General features: G+C 39.4%; 1 protein-coding gene across 1 annotated transcript in view; it reads left to right on the forward strand.

Moving 5' to 3' along the window:
• The window catches only part of LOC149298763 (MICOS complex subunit Mic19-like), a 115799-nt gene that overhangs the window by 77040 nt on the left and 10913 nt on the right, over positions 1–27846 (forward strand). The window contains exon 6 of the mRNA XM_089487245.1: positions 8509–8579. Coding sequence (XP_089343371.1) covers positions 8509–8579 — 71 coding nt within the window. The remainder of the gene's footprint in view (positions 1–8508; positions 8580–27846) is intronic.

Raw genomic sequence — 27846 nt, forward strand, 5'->3', positions numbered from 1 at the left:
TTGAAATGGCTGCAATGTACAACGGTTACACACCCATATACATTTGTGCTTCATTAGAAATGAGCTATCCTCTTCTTGGATATGTAAACTGCTTTACCATATGTGCTTCCCATAAATTAATAATAGTTGGCGACTTTGCAATCATAACAGATATACAAGTATTTCACTGCGTGCGGAGTTTCACTTTGAGTCTTGTTTAGTAGCACTGTGTGTAGCAAACAAGTCTGCTTATGTCCAGTAGATGCAGAAGTGGTCTCAATACCGAGCACATTATACATGCTAAGAAGCCCTTAACAGCTACAAAGATCTGTTTATTTAGGGCATCCAAATGACATCCTTTCTAGTTGATTGCTTTTGTGATAAGCGTGAAATAAATGGCTTATGAAAATAAACTTCAAAGGCCTTAAACAAAGAATGCTGTATTTTATAATAGTAGATTTGAGTTTAGGTTTCAGACTTTAATTGGTCATATGTCTGAAAAATCAGACATCGATATAGAAGAGTTCCTTTTTTTTCTTTTTAGTTTTTTCTTTCCTTTACTATAAAAATTAAGTAGGAGTGTGCTTTTGATTATAAATGATGCCATGTGTCTTGCAATTGTCATTTTCTCATGGACTGCAGCCTATTGTATTCATTCTTGCCATTAGTTCCAGCACATAGTAGGAAGAATTAAAACTTTAGTGCTTGAAATTGGAAATATACAGATAGATTCATCACCCCTCCAAATAACTCTGGTTTCCCAGAAAAGCAATCTGTTTAGCCAGTTGTGCTTAATTAACCAAGTCAACAAGATAAAAAGCTTTTGAACTTCCACCCCCTCTTCATTTTCTTGTATATATTTTCCTCATCTTAAAGAGGCCTTGTCTTTTTGCTTCTCAGGTAGAATAGGATGACTTATTCTCCGCTAATATTGGCACCTTTGGTAAATATGAGCAAATAATGTGTGGCACAATTATTGGCACCCTAAAGTCTTCTCATATAATACCTGATGATGTTGGAGAATATGTGGAAGGGACCTGAGACCATTCATCCATACAGATTCTCTCCGAGGGTAGATGCTGGTGGACTCTTCTCCTTAGTTCACCCCACCTATGTGGCTCAAGTCAGGGGACTGGGATGGCCATGGTATGACCTTGATTTTATGGCCAGTAAACCATTTCTGTCTTGATTTAGATGTATGTTTTGGATCAATGTCCTGCTGGTTGGAATGCTCCTTGCAGTATTCTGTTGAACAAATACATAAACTGAGCTTATGCAGGATACCCTGCCCCTTCAATTTGCAGAAATTAGTATGGACAGTATCTTAATTTGCAGCCATATTATTAAATACAATAACACTATTCAGATATATTAGAGCCAGGGGCGTACCTAGAGTATTTGGCACCTGGGGCGGATCCTGTATGTGGCCCCCCCCCCCCACACACACACTTTAAAACTGCATAGCTTCTACCGTTATATACCGGCGCAGACACTGAAGGTGGTACAGCATAACACTTACTGTTATCATTATATACTGAGGCAGACAATGACGGTGGTACAACATAACACCTATCACTATATACTGAGGCACACATTGACATTTCTATCATGCCCAGGCATACCCAGATTCCAGGATGTACTCGCAAACTTGGCATGATAGGAGTATGATTGCCCTATCTACCCCTTCTCACTCCCTTTTGTCCTACCTACCCCTTCTCACTCCCTTCTCCCTATCTACCCCCTATCCCCCTGTCTCACTCCCTTCTCCCTATCTACCCCCTCCTAACTATCTACCCTCTCCCCCTTTGAAGTTCACTTACCTTTCAGGAGTCCTGCGGTGGGGGTGCAAGGACTCTGTCTCCCAGCTCTGCCACTGTATGGAACAGTATAGAGTGATGGGAGTTATGATGTACTAGAGCATAATTATATAATGAAAAATACATTGGAAATGGTACAGCATAACACCCATCACTCTCACACACATACCAATCCACACACACACCAATCCACACACACACACCAATCCACACACACACCAATCCACACACACACCAATCCACACACACACCAATCCACACACATACCAATCCACACACATACCAATCCACACACATACCAATCCAGACACACACCAATCCACACACACACCAATCCACACACACACCAATCCACACACACCAATCCACACACACACCAATCCACACATACCAATCCACACACATACCAATCCACACATACCAATCCACACATACCAATCCACTCTCACTCACTGAATGCTTTCCTACCTTTCCTCTTTTCTCCTTACAGCTTCTTTTCCCCCTCTTCGCTCCTCTTGTTCAGTTCTGTCTTCTTCCGGGTCAGAGGGCACGGATGGCAGTGGGTGCGGCTTCAGTGTTGTGCGCCGGATCTGCCAACAAACCCCGGCGCACAGCAGCTGTTGCCGCGCAGATCGCAAGGGAGCGATATCGGAGGTCTTTAAGAGGTTTGTTAAAGACCTCCGATACCGCTCCCTTGCGAGCCTGCTCCTCCAGCGGCGGATATTACTGTCCGTCTCTGGAGGGGTGCCGGCAAGTTAGCACCCCCCTGATGAGCGGCACCCGGTGCGGACCGCCCCCCCCCCCCGCCCCCCGCTAGGTACGCTACTGATTAGAGCAACTTCTCATTGCACATTCATTTAGTGAGAGGTAGTCCTAGCATTAGAAGTAACAATTTCCAGATCTTGTATCAGCTGCTGGTAAATGTTTGGATATGCACCTGAAAAGTGCAAGACTCGCATTGTTTCAAGGTGATGGGGCCATATGTAGTGTAGAGGTGTACCTAAGTAGAATATACAGTACCTATGTGCAACAGGATCATGTGTAATTGATGCATGACGACGTATAGATAAAGCACACATCCTCTGACCTCTTGCTTCGCAATGACCACTTGTGGCAATTTAGTTAAGCAACTATTGAAAGCTGTCGGTGAATGCCCTTGTGTGCATCCTTACTTGGTAGTGATATTAATCCATAAAACGTGTAATGCAAGGTAAAGAAAACCATATAATTCTGTTAAATTTAATTTACATCAAAACCAACTTTGAGATGTATTTTTCAAAATACAATTTTGATTAATATCCAACACAGAAGAAGTTGAATATATTACTAGTCAAATCACCAGCTCAGTATCTAATTTGCCCTTAAATGGGTGGAAGTGAGTAACATTTTGACCTTTTAACTCTTCACTTCACTGTCTTACACATTTTATACTATGTCTCCTTCTGCTCTGTTTAATTTGTTAATTTAGTTAGCAATGTGATCCCCTCTGTGCTAGATAATTACCTGTTAGGGATGTTGTCCATGCTGCTTTGCTTTATAGCTGCTCATGTGAAACAGATGGACATCTGCAGCGTCCCATTGAACTAGTTGCTGCATTCTGCTAGTAGCTCTCTTTATGCCGTATTTGCTCAATTATAAGACACCCCAAATTTGAATATTAATTTCGGGGGGGAAAGAGAGCCTGAATATAAGACTACCCTATACTAGTTTTACTAGTAAATATTACTTCACATGTAAATTATTTTTTCATATTTAATAAAAACTATGATTGAAAAAAAAAATTCCTTTTATTTGCCACTCTTCCCCCCCAATAAGCCACTCTGCCCCAGATATGCCCTTTTTAACCCCCTATTTGCCACTCTGCCCCCCCAATAAGCCACTCTGCCCCAGATATGCCTTTTTAACCCCCTATTTGCCACTCTGCCTCCCAAATATGCCTTTTTAACCCCTATTTGCCAATCTGCTTCCCAAATATGCCTTATACACCCATATATTTGCCACTCTACCTCCCTGACATGCATTTTAACTCCCTATTTGTCACCCCCACAAGGTATGCCTTATACCCCCTATATGCCACTCTGTCCCCCTAATAAGCCACTCTGCCCCCTATTTGCCAACCTGCCTCCCAAATATGCCTTATACACCCATATGTATGCCACTCTGCCTCCCTGATATGCCTTTTAACCCCCTATATGCCACTCTGCCTCCAGAAAACCATTACCCCCCCCCGACTTACCAGTGCATCCCTTTACTTGCGAACCGTGCTTCAGACTCCCTGGTGTCTAGTGGGGCAGACGGTGGAGGTCTGTGCGATGTTGACCTCCGCTGCTGGTGGCTAGTACTTCCGCTAGGGCTTCTATGGTGGAGCACCGGAAGGTCATGTCATGCTGGCGCTCAGTCATAGAAGCCCCGGCGGAATTGCCGGCTGCAGCGGAGGTTGTTTGTGCGCATCCTGCAAACGTTCGCCAGTTGTCGGATGCACACAGACAACCACCGCTGCTGCCGGCTGTAAGAAATTATGACCCTCTTACAGGGATATTCTTTTAGGGAATATGTGACAAATAAAGCACAAATACAAGTGTATAGAAAAATGTATATTGATATTGAATTAGGTCACTGTTACAGGTGATAAAACATATAACATACAGAAAACATTTGATAATAATACAAAACAAAAGGGATACTTAAGCACATATTCTTAGGAAACCTCTCTCAGCTCACAGGCTTCTCCCGAACGCCATCTTGCGCAGCTAGGTTCTGAGTCTCCTGACCCAGGGCACTTCTGTTCGCTGCGCTGTCCTTTCTCAGACTCGCCTTTCTCAGACTCGCTTTTTTCAGACTCGCCTTTCTCAGACTCGCCTTTCTCAGACTCGCCTTTCTCAGACTCGCCTTTCTCAGACTCTCCTTACTATTGCAGCCCCTAACTAGTCATCCCAGAATTCTTTGTACCTCCCAGAAAGTGGTTCACCCTTGCAGCGCTGCAGCATATCTGGATCTTAGTCTTGTAATCAGACCTCTATTTGAGGTCTGATTAGAAGACGACCTTGAGTATGAGACGAGGGATATTTTTCAGAGCACAATTAAGATGTGTCTGGCATTTCTCCACCATTGGTATTGTGCTGAACCTGGCTCAAACTCTTAATTGTAGTTTGTTGCAGAAGCATGAAAATTCTGATTCGATTGCAGGAGGGCAGGGAAGGTTGAAGGAACGTAATTTGCATCACTGGTCTGGTAAAAAAAGAATAAGGGCACATATGTTGCTTTCGATCCTTCAATGACTTCTGGGGTTTTCGTTGGTTTTTCACAAAGGCATGTTATGTTCCTGGAATCAAGTTTTTATCCTTAATCACTAATTAGTGTCATTGTTGTCAAAGCAAGTCAAGGACTCTTGACAGCAATAGAGGCAACATAGAGAGCATCCAAGTTTCTTGGTTCCTATGATTTATTACAGTCCTTTGGGGATGCCCAGGTCATTCCTGGAAGGCCACAATCCTGCTAAAGCCCAGGTCATTCCTGGAAGGCCACAATCCTGCTAAAGCCCAGGTCATTCCTGGAAGGCCACAATCCTGCTAAAGCCCAGGTCATTCCTGGAAGGCCACAATCCTGCTAAAGCCCAGGTCATTCCTGGAAGGCCACAATCCTGCTAAAGCCCAGGTCATTCCTGGAAGGCCACAATCCTGCTAAAGCCCAGGTCATTCCTGGAAGGTCACAATCCTGCTAAAGCTAACGGCTCTTGCGGTCATCTAATTAAGCAATCACCCAAAACCATGTGAAGTGAACATGGCAGCTCTGTTTACTGCTTTGTGAACTAGATGGCTTTACTAGCAACTTTGTGACGCCTTTCCAGATGAAACTTTGGAAGGGTTTTCAGTTTGCCAATTAAATTTCCCACCTATAACGTAGAATTGTTTCTGAGGCGAGATGCCAGTAATATCTGCAGCGTGTGGTACGTGGTTTATTCCCGTAAAGTAAGTTTTAATCGGACAGTCGTCATGTGAACTGTTGTTTTTCTTTTTAGATATCACATTACTGCTTTCATCAGCTGCCTTGCCATGGGCTGTACAGACCTGAGCCCCGCTGTGCTGCCATTTACCTGTTGATGGATCCGTGCTGGAGTTAATACTTTGCCTTCCGCTTCTTTATTCGAGCATACAACTACTCCTTGGTAGCAGGAAATGTGATTTTAAGGATGTGAATGTAGTGTAAAAATAAAATAAAGATCTCCTGGCTGCAGTGTTATTAATACCGACTTAAAAATGCCATCTCTAAAGCTGCTTAAAAGTATGAAAAATGAATGATCACATTTAGTTTGCCAGTAAATAATATGGCAGGTTATATTTTAGCTGTAGTGTGGTGGCACACACTTAGGGATCATTATCTAAAAGATCAACTGTGTTTAATGCTGACAAAATGGTAAGTAAGCACTGTTAGTTACATTTTAGGGTGCCCTAAAAAATGACATTTATAAACAAACTATATTTTATAGTTTAGGTATTCTTCCTGACAGACCCTCTTACCTGTTGCACACCCTAGCCTGACTGAAAAATGGCAATTTCACAGATGGGGAACTTGAATCTTAAATGTCAAGAAAGTACATATATCTTGTGGCCGTACTGTCTTGTCATTGAAATCATATCCCTTTTAACTCTGGAAGCAATCTCCAATTAGCTATTTATACTGGTTAAAATTGTGCCCCCCCCTACTACAGATAAGGTTATGCTCCCCATCTGTTATGTTCTTCTCAAATATTTAACTGGTGTTAAAGTGGCGTGTGTGCGAGATATACTAATGTTGGGTCCTTGTTTTATGCAACCATCCATTGTAATAGTTTTTAACATGATTCTCAAACCCTCGGACAGAACATACTTTTGGATTAAAGGCGTTTTGAAAAGCCAATATAGGTTTATATTTAGGAATTAAATTAAATGCGGCTTCTAGATCTGACTTTGACTGAATGCTTTTCCAGGAATATTTCAAAAGTGGCGGTTTGATGAGTTTCCTCATACTTCTGATTACAGTAAAACAGTTGAAAAGCTGGCTGACTTTGTAGCCTAGCCACTCTGAATTCAATAAAAGGAGTTTAAAAGAAGGTGAAACTAAAGCTAGGATATTGTCTCCATGTCAAAACGGTGCCTGAAAATGATAAAAAATAGCTATTGATCCCTGCAGCTGTTATGTTCATCTTTATTGATCAGGCAAAGGAAAGATAAATCGCAGCCTAAATAAGATTATAGTGAATGCTTGCATCACGGGGACAGTGGCTTGATAGAAGGCCATTCATCATCTCAAACGGGGGCCTGTCCTCTTTCGCTCAGCGGTCTGTCTACTGCTTCATAACACGCCTTATTGATCTAATACAATGCAGAGCAAAGATACCGAATATCGGCCAGAGTAAACTTCAGTTTATTGAAGGCACGTATGGTGCTTCTGGCCCCCAGTGACTTCTGCATGCACAGTCTCATCACTGTCCTCTAGAAAGATTATTGCAAGCTACTATGGGGCATGGACTTCTGCAGTGGACTATATGCGCCATTAGTTCCGGTATACCATGAAAATCCATTCCTAATTTTGGGCTCCTTTTTTCTGCGACTTGTTGACAGCTTCAGTAGTTTGAGGTTAGCATAAGTTTAACTTGGTTATAACTCTGAAATGTCCAAGGCCAGAGTCCTCCGCAGAGCCAAAATTCACAAAGCACATCTCCTGTGGGTTTTGGGAGTTCAGTCTCCCTTGATTTCATTGGGAAACTTGGGTTGCTGAAAGTTTTGTTTGACCTGTAGAACCCATCAATGCTTTTCAGTAGGATTTGCCAGAACAGAACCTATTCCTGTGGCACCACTCTTGCACCGTAAGGCACATATTTATTATTATCTCAAGAATGTTTCTATGAAGTTATAACTTCGGCCATAGACTATTCTGCAATAATGCTTGTTTAATGCAAGTTAGAAAAGTAAAACTAAGCCCTAAATGAAATGGCTTCAAGGCAGAATGTGTGGAATATAATACAGCTTTTATAGACAGATTTTTCTCGTTAAAGCCAGCCAGAACCCTTTGAATGCAATCATTTTAAATTTGTTTTCCTTTACGTGAAGCGATGATTGAGAACGAAGCAATGGTGTCTATCCATAGTTTTAAATGTATTCAGATTGTAATAACGTAGATAAAGCACAAAATGTATTTGTTGGTGAATAAGGGGGGAAAAGACGGACTTGTCCAAGCTGTGTTTTATAGTAATCTTATAGTAAATCTTGTATATAAAACGCAGGTATAACTTTACGCTCATTTTAGGACCTGTGTATAATATGCACCCACCAGGTTACTCATTGATCAGAAAATGTCTTAGATTAAAAGCTATTAAAAACAAAAAAGTGACAAGTTTATGTCACGGACATTAGTTAGTTAACCTGATCAATGATCAGTGAAATGTCTCCAATCAGTGATCAGATAGTAACAGTTATGTTATAAAGATATACTTTTTACTAATAATGCATGGATTACACTGCAAAGTGTAACTGACAGCAACTGACATAGAAGTACCTTTGACTTCCAGGCCAGATTTTATTTATGAACTCTTTCAGTGCTGGTGGTGAATAGTAGCACAGCATTGATTGTGACTTGGTCCCCGAGATTTCTTACAAGCATGGTAAAATGAGGGTGTTTTCCGCATTTTATTTGGGCTTTTGTTATTCACGTTTGTGCTGTTCTGTCTTTACAGAGCGCTCAGTTTTACAAAGTTACCACCGAAGAATACCAGAAGGCCACCTCTGACGTGGAAACTAAATTCAAGTAAGGTTTTGTTTGCTTTTTTTTTTTTTTTGCCCCATGTGTATTGAAATACTGCTCCTCGTAAACATCTTGTGAACATCTAGTCTTTCATGTATTGATTCCATGCGTGTGGAACGCTTATCCTCTATGTTAATCTTAATGTAAATACCGGGTTCATTAACATTAGCCATTTACTTGGCAAGGCTGGCCTACTCCTACAAAGGTGCTAAAGCTCATTGCTCAACATGTTAGCACTGTTTATTATACTCATTTTTCAATTTTGTGGAGGCTGAAAAATGCAAAGCTGCAAGCAGTCCCAATATATACAGTCATTTTCCAAGACATAAGCCTGTTTGGGACTGTTATTCCAAATTCAAGGTAACTGGCAGCTATGAGTAGGCTTTCTTTACCATTTATAGTAATAAAGAAAGCATATTTTTCAGGTGACCACAAGTTCTCCTATATGGGTTTTCCGGTTTTAACCATTTTTCAATATATAAATATTATTTTCAATATATGATTCACATTAACAAAAACTATTAAAAGTGGCAACATGAGAAAGCCCTAGCTTTCCTTAAGAAACTAAATATATAATTTGTGTGGGTGCACTAAACATGAGCAAAGATATGCTAAAAATGGCAAAAAGGCTCAGGTCACTTAGGGGTTAAGATACATGGGGGGTGGGGGGGATACGGCAATGTGATTGAGTTGTTTACTTTGTGTGAAACAAAAACATACCAAAAACCCAAATCTGCAGTACTTTGCAGCCTGCTTTCCCACAGGTATATCAAGAAGATGGGGTATAGAGGTCTGCTGCATAATAATAGCCTGACACTTTATACCACTTGTGTATGATATTGGTGATGTTTAATCCTCTTGTAGTCATGTTTGTAGCCACACAAACATACAGTGCTATTCAACCTCAAGAACCCTCTATCATTACCTTTGCAGGGGGTAGCGGTCTTTTTTTTTTTTTTTTTTTGGTGGAAGAACACATGAAAATAGCAGTTTCTGTATGTCTGCATAATTAATAAAGTATTTATGCATCTTTATTACAGTAGCAAAAAAACTCTAAATGTAGGGGACAAATATGTATGGTATGCTTTCTGCTGCTATAAGTATATGCATTTAAAGGTTTCATGGCGTAGCACCTGAAGTCTGTAGGCATTCTACTCCTGTGAATTATTCAATCAGTCTCTACATGGGGACTAGTAAGAACTGGTCATGTTTTCTAGGAACACGTAACCCTTCTGTCATATATTTCTGCTTCTAATGCACTGTTTAATACTGGGCAGAATACAATGAGTGAAAATTGCATCTGTTATATGAACTATCCACATATAAAACAGGAAGGAATCAGAATATATTAGTTGTAAACCAAATGGCAGATCATAACTCACCTCTTAAACATGTTTTGACATATTTTATTTTTTTACTTCTTTATAGAAAATGTAGTGAATGGAGCATGTTTTTATTTTAATATTGAATATGAAATATTGCAAAATAGATCTTAGAAAAAAAGTCTGTTTCTTCATTTTCATTTAAGCACAGAAAATCTCCTTCGTCACAAATATTTTCATTCAGCTGATAATCAGGCGTTTTAATCTTCCATCCTGCCTACGCACTGTGCCAAACGCCATCGAAAGTAGCTTATTACCTCTTTGGCTTTCCACGAATAAGCCGCCGATAACGTACGTTCATGAAGTCATGCCTTATCGCTGCCAGGCCCCAAGCACAATTGATGAAATCCTCAATGATCAAATGGTTTACCTTTTCTGAGGCACCAATTCACATTGATCAAATCTAAATGATCACGTCGAGTTGACTCCTGCAAGTACGCAAATTGCATTAAACGGACATTACTAAAACATGCTTCTGTTCCTAATGCAAGAATAATATTTCCAGCAGCTGCATTATAACCAGGTCTATTAGATTATAAAGATGTCTCTTTCCTAATGAAAAGTTTACACAAGAAGCAAAGAATGTGATATCGCAGGAAGAACATGGCTTTGGGCTAGGATTTGGGCTTTTACAAACTAATTACATTTCAACATTTGTAGTAGTTTTCTTCCCCTTAATTAAGGGCTGGTAGCTAGAATCTTAACAGATGCCATGGTAACATTTTGTTCCACAAGGATGTCAAAGGAAATGTATTACGGTTTTATTATTTTCATATAATGACAGTAATTAGAGAGCCGAAATTTCCTTTTTTCCCCTTTTCTCTGTTCTTTTTATATTTTTTAGTGACTAACAGGTTTGCTGCAGTAGATATTGTTATTGCCACAACAAAGCTTACTGTACTATTGCACAACAGTTATGGCTGTTAAATCCATCTTCTCGCAGGTCCCCTCACAATAGATCTGAACTAGAGGTAGCAAAAACATCTTAGATGATATTGTTGCTTAGCCCCTCAGCATGGGGCTAAAAAACAAAAAAAGTTTCCTACACTTCCACCATCAAACCTTTGATGAAATAGAAATCACAGATTGGATCTGGCATCTTCCTACATCTTTCAATTCAGTATACCCAAACATTTTAACCCCTTGTTGCCTTCATGACCTTCCATGCCATCATAATAATCATAATAGAAGGTTCTGCAGCAAGTAGTGGTGCATGCTTCAAGGACGCTCCTGTCTCCTTAGGCCCCAGCAAAGGGACCTTCTCGCAACCACATAAACCTATAGAGGTAGTTGTCTGTAATGTGATAAGCAATCATTGACTTTGACTCTCACGCTGTCTCCCTCTTGCACACGTTGATAGAGAGGTAACTATGGAGTTAAAAGATTATTTATTTTTTTACCACTGATACTGATGGGCAATAAAAACATCACTCCTGCCCATCTCCCCATGTTTTCAACAGTGATGACCGCAGACAGAGTTGGGATATTACATTGGTGTTTAATTTTAAGTGACCGCATCATATATCCCTTAACAGTGACCTTCTGTATGACTACTGGATACATGTAGGAAAAACCTGTGGAAAACGTGTATTTTTTTTTTTTTAAGAATATTATTTATACCAAACGTTTGAGTGGATACATTATTTATTTATAAAGCGCCCAGAGTATACTGGGAAAAAAAGACGCCACAAAAGCATGAGTTTTGGGGTACAATATACTCATGGTCTAGAAGGAGTTAACGGTCATGATGTGTATGCTTCCAGCTACCTGTGGAGATGTTCATATATAAGGCACACGTGCAGATGCATTGACAGTCTCCGGTAGTGTCTTTAAGAAGCAGCTGTGCACATGCATTCATATATCCCTCTTAGCCGTGACAAAGCAGAGCCCATTATTGATTACGACGGTTAAATAATTTGAGTGAGAAAAAATGCGGCAAGTCTATTTCAAGAGCTCTTAATTCATGTGCAACTCTATTGGATTGCGGATTAAACTAATGTGCCATATGGTCAAAGCTTGCCAATGCGGACACCTGTAGATGTTTAAATGCGTCCCTTCGTCTGACAGCCAAGAATCCTGATGAATAATAAGTCTCCTATTTCAGCCATTTAGAGCCTCATTGTGAGCGACGTATTGGATTTAGTTTAGCCTTAAAAAAATAATAAATGTACTAGAATGAAATTGCTTTGCTCGTTTCCAGATTGATTTAATGCAAATAAAGCAACTGTCCATTTATAATGCATTCGGGTTTTAGAGGAGCATTATGACTGCCAGAACAAGGTTAGCAGATAAAGCCTAATGCCTCAAAAGTGCATCCTGATTCATCTCGTATTGTAAGCAAGCGATTTACTGGAGGCTGTAATAGGGTTCAGGTTGTTGTATCACAACAAAATCTCTTTTTCAATTTGTTGAAAAGTTGTTTGCAGTGGTCTTACTGTCTGATACATTGGACAGGAGAAGGGGTAGTTTATTGAAGGGGCCATTGGACTGTAATGTAGAGCCAGGTGAATGGAGATGGCTGATGGTGGTGATTAAAGCCAGTGGTAAAAAAAAAGTTAGTGGGCTAAAGTTTATGGGAGAACAGGTTAAGTGGCATGAGGACAGTTGCTTGGCGTATTGCACCATCTAGCTGTGTGTAATCTTTAACTTCCAATAGGGAAGACGAGTAGACCTTTCATGTCTTTCTATTATGATTGTTAACTCTAATGTTAATATGGGAAGACATGCTTTGGGAGATATTTCCCACAGATCTATCATGTAGCAGTAGGAAGGTAAGGTCTGTTCCGGATAAATCTTTCATGAACCTACTGCTTTTATTGGGGGGGGGGGTAGTCTGGCTGTACACAGTAATTTCACAGACGTTACTGAAGATCCATAATGTGTCTCCTGGAACTGGTTTATAGTGCTTAAGTGTGTCAGTTTATTTACGTTTTATAGTCACCCCCTGAGACCAGTCTCCCAGGACCAAGACAAAAAGGTCAGTCTCATCTGCCGGTATTATGTTACATCTCTTCTGTTACTCAGACTGAACAAGGTGATGCCACTTAAAGAGGATGTATTCATACATAGAACAGGAGAAGAAAATTTGATTTCAAGCAGAAGTGGTGCAAATTAATATTTAAACCATACATACGGTTTCTATGGTCACTCAATGCACCTGTTAATGATTTCACAAAGACCTACATGGTCCAATCTCAAACATAACTATTTTATTTTTAGAGTACCATACTCTGCCACCCTGTAGTGATACATAACTGGAAAGTGTTTTAGCTCCTCTTATATTCTTAATGAAAATATATTTTGTTAAAGTTGACCGATGTGATTGCTTTTATTGGGCAGTCAAAAGTCTAACAGTGTATCTACATCCTGCTATAAACCTGTTCACATACACAAAGGGGTATATTCACTAAAGCATGATTTTAAGGAGAGTTGTGGTTTTGACTCTCCAGCAAGAATGAGTGAGGTGGTCCTGTATAGTACATAATTCAATTCAAGAAGGTTGGCCTTTTGTAGTGCATTGTGAAGTCAAGGAGCTGAAGCACAACTTTCTGTTTTAGTAAATAAACCCTTATTTGTAGAGTGAGGACTGGCAGCAGGGGGTGAAATGTTGGCAGCATCGCAGCCATTTTGCAAACCTCAGTACATTTTCATTGCACTTTTCACGTGTGCATGCAGAATCTGAAACTGGTAAAACATAATTGAATTTGCTGCGAGCAACACCTTTGCCTTCAAGAAAGTAGTCCTTCAAATATAAGCCACAGGCTTAATTGCTAATTTTGTTTATCACTTATTCAAATATGCAGAAAACAATACCCCAGAAGACACAGGCCAATTCACACACAATTCTTTGTAAACTGAAACCGTTTCAGTTTTCCCTCCAGCGGCAGAGGCATTTAGCTGTACTCTTTTGATCAATCAATACAAGCCATTATGAATGCAGTGAAACATACACAGTCTATGAAATATTAATTGTGGCCATTTCAGCTAGATAAATGTAGATTCATCTCCTCAAATCGAAGAGCCTTTGGTGAAGTTATATACCATGGATCCAGATAGAAGGGATTAATATTGTACACGTGACTGCAGTGCTTACCAAGTCATGTTTTTGGAGGCGTCACATAGAATATAGTGGAGACTTTTCCAATAACTGTTTAGTTTTATATTTCTCATGGCGCTCCACGTTCTTCCCACTTTTAATACATACAGGCTCCGTGTGTATGTTGGCACTTCCTTGTGTGCTATGAGGGATTATTGTACTACCAACCAATATAAATGAATAGCTTAATAATTTACTTTGTTCGGTTTGCGTGCTGAAAGCTCCTAATATAACATTACAGGCATGGTTATATCCTCTAGCGTCTACTGTTGAAGTTCTTTATGCTATTGGTAATAGTAGTTTTTCCAAAATAACCTTTTCATTTATTTTTTATGTCATACAATTGAAAATAAGTGCTTTCCTCCCTAGGTCTAATGTATTGGGATTTATTCACTAAAGCAAGAGTTTGCAGGGGGGTTGTAGTTTCAACTTTGCTATTTATTATCAAGGGCCAATAATTTCTCCAGCAAGAGGGGCTGAGTTGGCCATGTATAATTCAATGGGTAGGGAGACTTTGGAGAACTCTTCACTGATTTACCCCTTAATCACAAAGCCCGTACATGCATTGTTTTCAATGGGTTTAGGGACGGCCCATTGTCCTTAAGGGGTTAAGAATTTCATTCCTGCAGAAGAAGTGTATTGGGGCTGGACCTTTATGATGTACAGTAAAGTCAAGGAGCTGGGACAATAACTCTCTTGGCAACCTTCCTGAATAGAACCCCATATTATTGGTCAGTATCCGTAGTTTTTGTGATGCAGAGCGTAGCGCATACCACTGAGGTGTGAGTGGGTTTTTATTAAGGCTTCATATGGTGGAACCCTCTGAATACTGTCACATAGCTGTTTCCATGATATCCCCAAGAACAACCTCTGAAATGCTCCCTAACCTACACACCTGACATATTTAGCCTCCTGAGTGGCTTATTGTGCTATTTATGGTAACGCAAAAGTAAAAAAAAAATCGGCATGCATCATCTTACTGTTTTTTGTTTGGACAACGTTGTTTTGCATGAATATTGCTCCCTAAAAATCAACTAGTGGTTATGCAGTCAATTTCTGCAAATACAAAAAACATTAGTATATTGAGATCCATTTTATAGCACAAAATCCTTTTTACAAATGGCTGCACAAATAAATGCAGTCTAAAAGTGCACAAGTGCCTTCCAGTAAGAGAGAGAAACCCCACGTTACAGCTACCTGCAAATTGTGTCTTATTATTCAACACTTAAAGAAGCACGAGGGAGCAGAATCTCACTAAGTGCTCGCTGAATAAAAAGCAAACATCAACAAAATGTTTGAGCGTATTCCTTTTTTCATTTAACTCATTCAGCAACACAGAGATGTTTATTCCTTAAATACTGTTTTTTTCTAGAAATCCTTTACCCAAAACTCAACTCACATCACAAGCAAACAATCATATTAATATATTTATAGAACACAGCATATTGACCAATTTGACAGAGACAGTGGATGAATAAGATAATGATGGTTCTGTCCATAAGTTATGATTTAGAGAAACAGAATGGATGTGCTATTAGTGCTATTAAGTGTACATTAAGGAATAGTATGTTATATTGAGGTATACGTACATACACACATTATAACACTGAACCTTTCCTGCAACTTTCTCAGTTCCCACTGAATTAAAATGCATATTTATAGATGCCATTATGTTCTCTGCACATTTTAAGCCAAGTATATTGAAAGGTCATTTTACTTGACTTGGAATAATGTATCAGAATTTAGCATTTATTAACTACACTTCCCATAAAAATTATATAGCGTGATGATGGATTTTGAAGATTAACAGTGGAGTCTGGGCTCCATGACAAGGCAACTCAAGTGCTAGTGATAAAGCAATGGTTTCTTCATCTGTGTGTTGGGAGCAGAGTATATAGATAATGGAAGTCAATGAATACTGGTCTGAGATATTGGAGAATGAAGGTCATGTTTACACAGGTTTGCTGTGGGATATAATGTGTTTGCAGTATAAGATCCCTCCCACTATTATTTCTCCAAGAAATATGTCCAGTGTGGTATAGACTCTCAGAAAGTAATATATTCAGTGATACTGTGATATTTTTTGGAAAATACCGTATACAAAGTGTCTGTCTCAGCCGGGGTGCTCAGGATCCACAGCAAAGAGAATACTTGAGCATAAACTACCAAATACATGCAGGGACTCTGGTTCAGGTTTACAAATAATAGAATTTGACAGCAGATAGTCTAGATGGACTGGATCGTTCCTATCTATGTTTTCCGTATGTAAGGACTTAAACCTTAGTCAGTCCTTGGTCTAGTCTTATATTCTTGCTTTATGCATGTTTCAGGAAATTGTATTAACCGCTACCACTTCTGATGGGAGGCTGTTCCACTTACCTACCACCATCTTGGTATTTCTTTCATGTAATATCTAAGCCTCTGACCCACTAATTTTATATAATGATAATTAGGGATGCACCAAAATGGACCGAAAATTCAGGATTCACTTGGCCGAAGCTGAAACCAAAAATGACCCCCACCTTTAAAAATAAAAAATAAAAAAATAACCACACTTTAATTAAAAGTAACACACCAAAAAATATTTATATATATATAATTAACAGCAATCACACTCCTGTCATGCCCAGCAGCTAGTACATGCTAGAACCTAGGCATGATAGGTGTATGATTACAGGCTCCCTATGCCATGCTATCCCCACACACACACACTTACACATCCATGCTATCACACACACTCATTCACAAACATTAATTCACTCATTCATATATCCTCCCCGACCCCCTTACCCGAACTGAAGATCTCTCACTCGCAGACTTTTGCAGGGGCTTGGCTTCTTCCCTGCAACTTCTCTTGTCCCGCCCCCAGGGGAAGAAGGAAGGGAGCGCAGAGTCATGTGACGTGCATTCACGGGACTTTGCTGGACAGAGCAACGCACAGGAAAGCAGCCTGGCCCCTATGGACATTTGTTTTCGGACGTTTTATATTTTTTTAATTTCGTCATTTTGCTGAAAATTTTCTGATCTCTTGTTTTAGTCGGGAGCATTTTATTGTTTCTCACAAGGGCTGCAGACTCCTGCACTGAGAACTGATGGGAACACTGAACGCGGTTTTACAGATGTCAGTCCGCGCTGTCATAGTAGGCATTACGGCTATAATTTTTATGAGAGCATGGCCAGAAAGTGGGTTAAAACAAGCGCCAGGACTAAAACATTAATAAGTTTTATAGTTGTGGCTTTAAATTTGGATTTGTATGTGGCCTCTCAAGGTCACACAACCTTTTCAACGGTACATAGAGAAGTAATCAGAACCTTACGGATCTAATGCAATTTTTTTCTAAATCCAGGGGCGTGTAATTAGTCCTTTGTTTCTGTATAAATATTCACTGTAAGACAAATTTGTTTGAAAACAAATTTAATTGATGATAAAGAACAGAGGATGGTAGCAGCAAATAGGAAATTATCCGCTGCTTGATATCCCATCGCGTTGTCACCAAATTATTGCAGAAACTCCGTGCTGTGCAGTGTGGCAGCAGTCAACATTAATTCAGATCAATGTCAGGTACACAGTGTTCAGAACGGGTGAGCACGCGCAGTGAAATTGGTTACTTGATAAAAGCATGCACATGGTGATCGCAACACGCGTTAAAACCATCCAAGTTAATCTAAGAGATCCATTCACTAAAACGCAAGGTTTTTTATGAGTTTACCGAAGCACTAAAGATTTCAGCTTCTTGGCTTAACTATGCGTTTTAAAAGCCCAAAGTCAAGTAAGACTTGGGCATGTGTACCTACTGTTTTAGGAGGGACAATAAATACCTCTATGGAATTTAACCCCTTCGAGACAAAGGCTGATTTTACTTTTTGTACCCTTTGTGACAATGGCCTTTTTAACATTTCTGCGCTGCTTGTGTTTAGCTGTAATTTTCTTCTTTCCCGTTTACTGAACCCACACACATTAGATATTGTTTTTTTCAGGACAAGAAGGGCTTTCTTTAGATGACATTGTTTTGATTGTATCATATTATTTACTATTAAAAAAATTATAAAATATGGTGAAAAATTTAGAAAAAAATGACTGTTTCTAACTTTTAGTTGAAAAATCTTTTACTCATCTATAAAAGGTAATGAAAAAACCTGCTAAATAGATTCTACTATTTGTCCTGAGTTTAGAAATACCCAATGTTTTTATGTTTTTTTGCTTTTTTCTACCCATTATGGGGCAATAAGTACAGGTAGCGTTTTGCTATTTCAAAGCCATTTTTTCCAAATCTGGTAATTCTTCCCCCCATGTGCCATTTCGGGTATCTTTGAACCCGGCCAATGCAATTTACCCCATCAAGTCATATATTTTTGAAAACTAGACAGCCCAGGGTATTCCAAATGCTAGTATTTTAACTCTTTCCATGCACCATATCTACCACCAGTCTTTGTCAAACTTTATGGTAGTCATTTTTTTGCATTTGTTTTGTCATACACATTTTACTTCAGGTATGAATTAAAATGTTCTAGTTTATGTCACTATCACAAAACACCCCAATATGTGTTCAGCAACATCTCCTGAGCGCAGCGATACCCCACATGAATGATTTTGCCTGGCTGTTTGGGGGCAAAAGGGCCACATTTGGGGCATGCGCATTTTTCAATGTTGAACTTTGGCATTTGGGATCCACTGCCCATGCCCTATTTGGTACATCTTTGAGCCAGGCCATTTCAGTGTGCCCAACAAAACCATGTATTTTTCAAAACTAGACACCACAGGGTATTTTAAATGCTGGTATTTTAACTCTTTGCATGCACATATTTTACCACCAGCATTTTTTCAAAGTTTGCAGTAATATTTTTGTGTGTGTATTTTTCCCACACACACCTACTTTATGTATGAATTTACAGCTCCTGGTATATGCCGCTGTCACACGACACCCCATAATGTGTTCAGCAACATCTCCTGAGTGCAGTGATACCCCACATGCATGGGTGTGTCATTTTTTGGGGGAACTAAAAGGCCACATTTGGTACGTGTGCATTTTTCTAATTGGAAATTAGATGTGTGGCCATCCTTCCCCCCGTGTTAATTGGGACGTTGTTGAACCTGGCCCATTCAATTTACCCCATCAAATCATAAATTTTTTAAAAGTAGACACCCCACGGGCATTTAATATGCCAGTATTTTAACTCTTTCCATGCGAGAATTGTTTTAAGCTAATATGCTAATTTTAGGACTTGCTCACAAAAATATATTTTTTATATATATATATTTTTTTTTATTATTATTTTTTTTTTAAAAAAATTTAACATTTTTTTTCAACTTGGAGGTTCCCCTGATAGTGACATCAGTGGGAAATGATTTTTACATTTTACTGTTTTTTTACTATTTTTTTCTAATTATTATTAATTTTATTTTATTTTTTAATTTATTTTTACTAATCACACTGTGATTAGAAAGCTGGGCTCCATTGACTTGCATGGTGAATGCAGTACCTGTATTCAACCTGCAAGTGGAGCCAAAGTTCTCTAGATGGTCTGGACCATCTAGCGAACTTTTAAAATTTGTGGTTCCTGTTACAGGACGGCGGCCATCTTCCTTGATGGCGAAGATTGCCGGCAGCTGCGGCTGTGACCGCTCTCCGGAGCGGTCACAGCCCATCAAAAGGTTAGTGTTTGGTGTCGCTGGATGCCTCCTGATCGAGGCATTCCAGCGACACCATTTAAGTTTAGGAGGCGATCGTCGATCGCCTCCTAAACGCTTTTAAAACGGGCGTCCGCCGCCATACAAAGTATGGCGGATGTTGACGCCCCGTGGAGGGGCCAGAGATGGCCCCTTCGTGCCGATCGCGGCGTTGCTGAATGCCTCGAGGTCGAGGCATTCAGCAACGCTTTTTGGGTGCAGAAAGCGATAGTAGATCGCTTTCTGCACCCGTTTAAAGACGTGCCGGTCCTGGCACGTCAATTGTTGTAAAGCACATGCTTTTCCGTGCCGTGCCAGGACCGGCAATTGTCATTAAGGGGTTAAACCCTGCTGTCCCTCTTAACACCCCAATGATCCTATTTTCTAGGATCTTAGAATGTGTTCTAGATAGTGTGTTGCTGTATATAGAAACAGCAGAAAATGGTTTCTAAATTCATATAAAAGGAAATCACTCATCTAAATGGCTTTAATTTATTAATCAAATGGCTACAGATAGGTCATAAAGTCACATATTAGTATAGATTTGTACTGTGTTAGCGATAGAAAGCGAGAAAGCAAATTTGGTAAATATGATCCCTTTATTGCCGAAGTGACACATATAATGGATTGCAAGCTTTGGAGACTATCTTGGTCTCTTCTTCAGGCATATTATAATATCCCTGAAAAAAGATCTAGATAGTCTCCAAAGCTTGCAATCCATTATATGTGTCACTTCGACAATAAAGGGATCATATTTATGAAAACCCCTGGTCACATTCTTCTAACTGCAATCTCTAAAACAAAATGTCTGTCTATGTGTTTTTATTTGACATGTGGGGAGGTATGGATTTGGGTTTTATCTCTAATGCACTTAAGACAAATTCACTAACAGCTGACATCCGCTATGAACACCTGCAACTGTATTTGACAACGTATTCATTGCCTGGAACCACTACAGAAATATATTGGCTAACTGGGTTTGCTGTAAAGTTTTCTGAAAGTTAAAGCGGTGTTCATTCAGAGTTTTTAGATGAAGCAGATGAACGTTTTTAGGTCACATTAAGATTGGGATAGAAGGTTTATCAACTATTAACCTATTTGATGAATTCCCAGACTGCTATTTCAGTAACCGTCTAGGGGAAATGACAACGTTGAAGCAGTGAGGGAGAGATATAAGGCTGTCCTGGACATTTCACACAACCAAAGACCAAAGAAAATAAAAATGTTAGGTTATATAGCACTCGGTTCCTGTGGCTCTTCCTTCTGAGGCATTTAAGGTTTCCGTATTAAATATAAAAACCGCATAGTGCTAAATGCCTTTATTCAATGTAAGCTGTGTCAGATAAGAATGCCTTATCCATTTATCCTGGTTTTATTTTTAACATAAAGCAGAGGGCCTAATGTCTCCTGTGTACCCACAATTAGCTTTCTAAGCCCATCTTCTGTCTGTTGTTGCCGGGGGATTGTTCCTGTGCATGCATTAAGAGCAGCTGCATTGTGATGGGGGAGCAGCCATGCCATATCAGAGTCACGCTTATGATGATTGATAACAGGGAGGGTTCAGTGTTAACTTCGGTTGTCACACAGGCTGGAAGAGAAACTGCTTTGTATTGGCTTTTGCCTTGATTTATGAAAAGGTTGCCAGATGAAAAAGACATCACATCAAATCGGCACAGTTCGAATCGGCCCTATAAAACAGGAGGATAACTATTACAAACAATAACAGCAATTATGTTCGTTACGTGCCTTACAGCATAGCATGCCTCTTGATGGGGCTCCTTTACAACATATAATGGACTCTATAGGTCAACACAATGGTCTTCTACAAAGCCTAAAACACAGAGCACAAATAGAAGCCTGGAAATGTTTTATCCGTCTAGATTTAGCTTTGCAGAAACAGCATGCTATTAAATTATGAGGAAGGAACAGTCCTTGGTATTGATACTGAAAAGTACCCCCTAGTATGGTTTTTCTGCTGATAAACCCCCACTGTTCCCTATTAACAAGGGTGGAGTTGGCGAGGAATATATTTTGTTTTATAAAACATGTGGAGGTTACATCTGTTTCAGCTAATCAGGATGCCTGCACATTGTCATACTTCACAGCACACTTCTTCCATGTTCAGTAAGATAAAATTCCCTTGGCGGAGTCATTTCAGCAGTTACAAGTATGACAGTACAAAGCTCAGTTGAGAACTCGGCATTATATCCTATTTCCACCAGTGACATTGGCATTATGAGTGTCTTAAGTCCAATGTAATGTCATTTAAGGTCATGCAAACACGAATAGGGTAGACCATGGCAAGACCAAGTGTCATGTGAGGTCTACAAGTACATATGAGGTACAAGACTAGATGGGCTGTCTATATTTCTAGGATTAATCACAGCTGTGGTTACTGTAGATACAGGATTTAGTTCAAAGAAAGTCATCATGTACATTTCCAGCGATATCGTAGAGTACAATTACTGCTATGGTATATTGACATGTTTTGAAACAAATGTTTTCTGGGTGTTATATAACAGGGAAGTTGAAGTATCCTTTAACAGGTATAGTAACAAAACATACAGGCAGAAACACTAGTTATGGGCCCTGTTCGGCAGAAGTTGGCAGCCTTTGTGGGGGGGTGGGTTGAGGAGAAGAGTAGATAATGTAAAGGGGAGTCAGTCGCCATTAGAGCTATTCACATCGTTAATTATATTGCTTGGGAAAGTAGATTAAAAAATGTTTGTGGAGATCAGTTTCTCAGTGTTCTTAGAGCCAGATATATTTGATCATGTATGGTATATTAACCACTGGCATAACGGTTTCCCCCGTTGCAGCCACATTTTTTTGGGGGGGGCACCTGTCTTTTCTTGGCGCTAACACATAGTTAGAGTGTAAGGAATGTGAGGAAGCAGAAGAGCTTTCACTGGCCGAGGACAACAATGGTAGTAAGGTAGGGGTGTGTTATTGTGTGTGTCTGTGTAAGTATGTTAGTAAATAAGTATGTTAGCATGTATGTAGCTATGTTACTTTGCTTGCATAAATGTTAGTGTGTGGGAGGGGCTTGCCACCGGGGGATAATTTTTTGTTACGCCACTGATATCCAGCTCCAGCGCTAGTTTGCACAAGAAGTCCAGGAGGTGAATTCAGAGGAACCTGACACACACACAAAAGAAAGAATTGTCGATTGACCCACCAATGTGTTTGTTTGTTCTCTTCATATCTCTGTATAATATGTTGAAGCGATTTTTGTTTTTGCATTAGTGGAATTAAAAAAAACAAAAAAAAAACAAAAAAAAAACAACTTTGAGGAATGGTTGGCATTGGTCACCTACGAGTGAGGAAATAACTTCAGGCTTGAGGTCAGAATGTCTCCTTGTGATATGGTACAGATAAATTAAAATAACACAGAATTTGACTGCAGATAAGAGCTATTCAGCCCATCTAGTCTGGCCTTTTTTTTTCTGATGTAAGAACTTGGACCTTAATTAACATTCGATCTTAGATTCTGGGTAGCCATCTTTCTATACTGTGCATGTTGAAATTCACACTCTTTATAAGCACTTTACCACTGTTGATGGGAGGCTGATCATCGTAGGTTTATTGTGACACAACAACATTTCCTATCTTGTGTCTATTATAGTGGGATAGGTAGACATCCTAGGTTTAGGTGACATTTGTCTGCTGCAATCAAAGTTGCATATTATAAGGTTAGTATAAATCAGAAGCTAGGTATGCTGTAATGTAAGTAGATTCATATAGGTGATATTGTGGTTCCAGCAACTTACTATTCTGAACCAGACATACGTTAAAAATGTTTGGATAGCTTCAACCACCTTTATTGCCATATCTGTGTCCTCTGTGGGCTATTGGCAATAAATCACAATAAAGGTTGGTGTGTGGATCCACTTAGAAGGCAGACCTCGTTTAAATATCAATTTGTATTGATCCAGAACTATTGCACAGAAATGGGTTAAATAGTAAATATACTTAAAAGCATGAGGTCACGTATGAGTGCCAATATAGATTCCAGATGTGTCTGTATTATTAGTTCTTACATGCTTAGAGACTTTAAGTAGAGAAAAACCTACAATGATCAGGTAATCTTTTATTTTGAAATTTCATCTTATTTTTTAGGTTTCCTACAGTGCTTGATGTTAAGGTGCTATACCTCCTCAGTATTTTTGGTTATATATTTAGTGGTTAAAAAATAACATAGTAGGCCAATGATTTGCAATAGAAACAGGTAAGCCATCTAGTGGCATGATGAAACCCAATCTGGATTAGTACAGGCATATCAAGCCTTGCATGTGCCTCCTGCACCCAGCCCATTCCTGTATTGTCCATGAGGCATAGAAATTCAGACATTGAGTTAAAGGCAAGCTATAAATTTGCCTAGTCAGCAAAAACAGTAGCATAATGGACAAGATTCATCATGAAGATGAAATGTGGTTATTTTGAGTTTATCCCTATAATGTATGTATATGTTTGTGTGTGTGTGTATATTATACAGTACTGAGCAAAAGTTTTAGGAAGGTATGGGAAAAAAAAGTACGAATGCTTTCAAAAATAGAGATGTTTATAGTTAAAGTGCAAAGTGAGTGAACAGAAGAAAAATCAATATTTGGTGTGACCACCCTTTGCCTTTAAAACCGCATCAGTTCTAGGTACACTTGCACAAAGTCAAGGATTTTGTAGGCGTATAGTTAGATGTATGATTAAAACAGTTATACCAAACAGGTGCTAATGATCATCCGTTTGTGTAGGTTGAAACACCATTATTAACTGAAACAGAAACAGCTATGTAGGAAGAATAAAACATAAGGTTGGTGCACTGCGTCAGCCAGGTCTCTCACTGGAAGAAATTTTAAAGGCAAACAGTGGTTTCCAGATGTTCTGTCCAAGCTCTTTTGAAGAAGCACAAAGAAACGGGTAGTGTTGGGGAACATACGCTCAGTGTTCGACCAAGGAAACTTAGTGCAGCAGATGAGACACTTCATGCTTAGTTCCCTTGACATTAGGAGATGTCCAATAGTGACCCAGATACACCCATCTACTGTCTGGAGACGTTTGTTCAGAAGTGGTCTTCATGGAAGACATGAAGCTAATAAACCATACCTCGGACAAGGAAACAATGCCAAGTGACTCAACTATTCACGAAAATGGCAGCAGATGCTCTGGACTGATGAGTCAAACTATTGAAATACTTGACCGTAGCAGAAGGCAGTTTGCTGCCTTGCTGGAAAGTGGTACAAGAATGAGTGATTGCAGTCAGCGGTGAAGCATGGTGAATGTTACTTGCAATTTTGGGTTTGTATTGCTGAAAATGGAGTTGAGGATTTGGTCAGAATTAATGGTCTCCTCAATGCTGAGAAGTGCAGGCAGATACTTATCAATCATGCAATACCATAAAGGAGGCATGCCTGGCCAGAAATATATTCTGGAGCATGACAACAACCCCAAACATACAGCCAAAGTCATTAAGATCTATCTACAGCATATAGAAGAACAATGAGTGTTGGGGGTTGTGGTGTGGACCTCACAGAGCCCCGATCTTTACATAAACCAGTCTATCTGGTATTACATTGAGGAAGAAGCAATGGAGGCTGCCTAAATCCACAGAACTTTGGTTAGCGCCCCAAGATGTTTGGAACAACCTCCTGAGATTTTTCTTCGGTTCTCTCATTTTGCATTTTGTTAAATTATAAAAATAAACGTCTATTTTCGAAAGCATTCTTACTATACAGCATTTTTTCACACCGGCCTAAAACTTTTGCACAGTACTTTGTCTACGTATGAATGTATATAAACTATATATGTCAGTGTGAGTTCATTTTTATTTTTCATAATATTCTTGCTTGTCTGTCACTTGTGGGACTGATTTTGTATCTAAATTATACTCATTGCTGTGGTGATATGGATTAAGATATCCTTGATGCCGAGGCCTTTGGAAATATTAACACTAATATTAATAGGTTGTACCGTATTTGCTTGAATATAAGACAAGGTTTTTCAGAATGCAAATGCTGTGAAAAATACCCCTCGTCTTATGTTCAAGGTCATTTTACAATCCGACCTCAAATAGAGGCTACAAGCGCTGCAGAGGATCTGGATCCTCCTCTCTGGTAGCCAGTGAATGTCTGTGCAATGTGTGTAGACAACCTCCACCACTACCTGGCACTTCCGCTGGGGCTTCTATGACGGAGCACCAGCATGACCTGACCTTCCAGTGCTCAGTCATAGAAACCCAGGCGGGAGTACAGCAGATCTTGTCTACGTGTATTATGCAGATGTCCACCGGCTGCCTTCACTAGACACCAGGGAGTCTGAAGCACGGGGTCAAGTCTTGGGGATGAATTGGTGAGTCTGGGGGGCAGAGTGGCTTATAGGGGGGTATAAGGCATATCAGGGAGGCAGAGTAGCATATAGGGGGTATAAGGCATATCAGGGGGCCAGAGTGGAAAGCTGGGGGCAGGTTGGCAAATAAAAGGGGAAAAAAAAGAAAGAAATGCATTTTTCTCAATCATAGTTTTTATTTAATATAAAAAATTGTTTACATGTGAATTAATATTTACTAGGGTAGTCTTATATTCAGGCTTTTTAAAATCAAATGTTGGGGGGTTGTCTTATAATCAAGCAAATACTGTGTTTTGTTGTTTCTCAATATGTTGGATGTATCAGTCTTTTCGGAGATGTCTTTATTACTTTAGTTTACCTCCTATTCCTCTTCTGCTTTTCTTCGCTGGAATCTGGTATCCCTAATGAACAAAGCTAGTTATTGCCTCAGATTTCAAATACCTCTGTGAGAGTTCAGAGAACTATGGGGCCTAGTCTAGAGCCCTCCTCAGAATACTATGATTGTTCATAAAGAATGACTAGGTGGCGGCACATAAGGGGGATACGATTATCATATACAAGGATAATACAATGACCTGTCTAGGGGTCTTTTCACTAATAGAACCTTACAGGCCACGTGGCACAGTCTCGAGTCAGTAAAAGATTGCTTATTTGCAACCTTTAGCATAGGTGGTGTTCATCCTGGGAATGATTAGCCTTGTAGTCGAGCAGGATTTTTTCCCCCTCTTGGGATAATAGCATCTTTTGTTAAATATGTGTTTACAAACTCTAACAATCTGAGTTTGTAAGTAAACAGTATTTTGTATGCTATGCTTGATCATCAACCATATCAATAAAATGCGAAACAGAAACCGCGCAGCTCATGAACTTTACCAATTCATCAAGTTTAAAGTCATCTCCCATCGCCAAAAATAATTACCTATCTTATGACAGCCCTGGAAATTATCCATGGTAACTCTTTGCTAATAGCTTAAGTGGTTGGTTCACTTGACAGTTGTTAAGATGAGTCGTATACTGGGTCACAGAGCAGAAACCATTAATCTTGAGATACTACACTTATTCTACATTCGGAGTTGTAATGGAGGACAAATTAGCGCTTCCTACCAGATTGTGATAATAGGGCATTGTTAGGAAAGTTAAGCTCTCATTTTTTCCAGTCATTCCAGCCATTTTCAAATCAAGAATAAATACACTAAAACTGGCACATTTATAATCTTCACAATCAAACAACTTGGTCAGTCGTAGACTTTCACGGGCTAGGATCCTATTTAACGACATTTTATGTATATCTTTAATTTTATCATGTGTTAAGTGCTTCTTTTGATTTAATGATAAGTTTCGTTTTTTTGTTTGTTTTTCTTGTTCTGCAAGATACATTTCTTGTTCTTAGAACAGTAATTGCCCCAAATGTGCCTGGAGTTAAAGCCGCATGTGGCATAACTAAGTTAATTGATTACAGCTTTATTACAATTGATCGCATTTTGGAGATATTTAGACTAAAAATCTCATGGCAGGGCAACTCCTTTTTTTCTGAAATTGTATTTATTTAGTTCAGTTCAGTTGATGTGATACAGTATACCATGCAAAGCACACAGTGAATCCGGCAACAACGTGCAGCTTAAAATGAGAATTGTTATGAATGCATAAGTTGCACAACGGAATACCAGAGAGAGAAAATACTAAAAACGTGACCACGAAAAATTGAAACAAAAAGCAAGACAATAACATGCACTATTAGTGATCAGTTGGAGACTGCAATTCTACATGTGTTGTATTAACCAAAAC

The sequence above is a fragment of the Sceloporus occidentalis genome, unplaced genomic scaffold, assembly GCF_023333645.1.
Source record: "Sceloporus occidentalis isolate IW3139 unplaced genomic scaffold, rSceOcc1.0.p SCAF_31, whole genome shotgun sequence".
Taxonomy (NCBI): domain Eukaryota; kingdom Metazoa; phylum Chordata; class Lepidosauria; order Squamata; family Phrynosomatidae; genus Sceloporus; species Sceloporus occidentalis.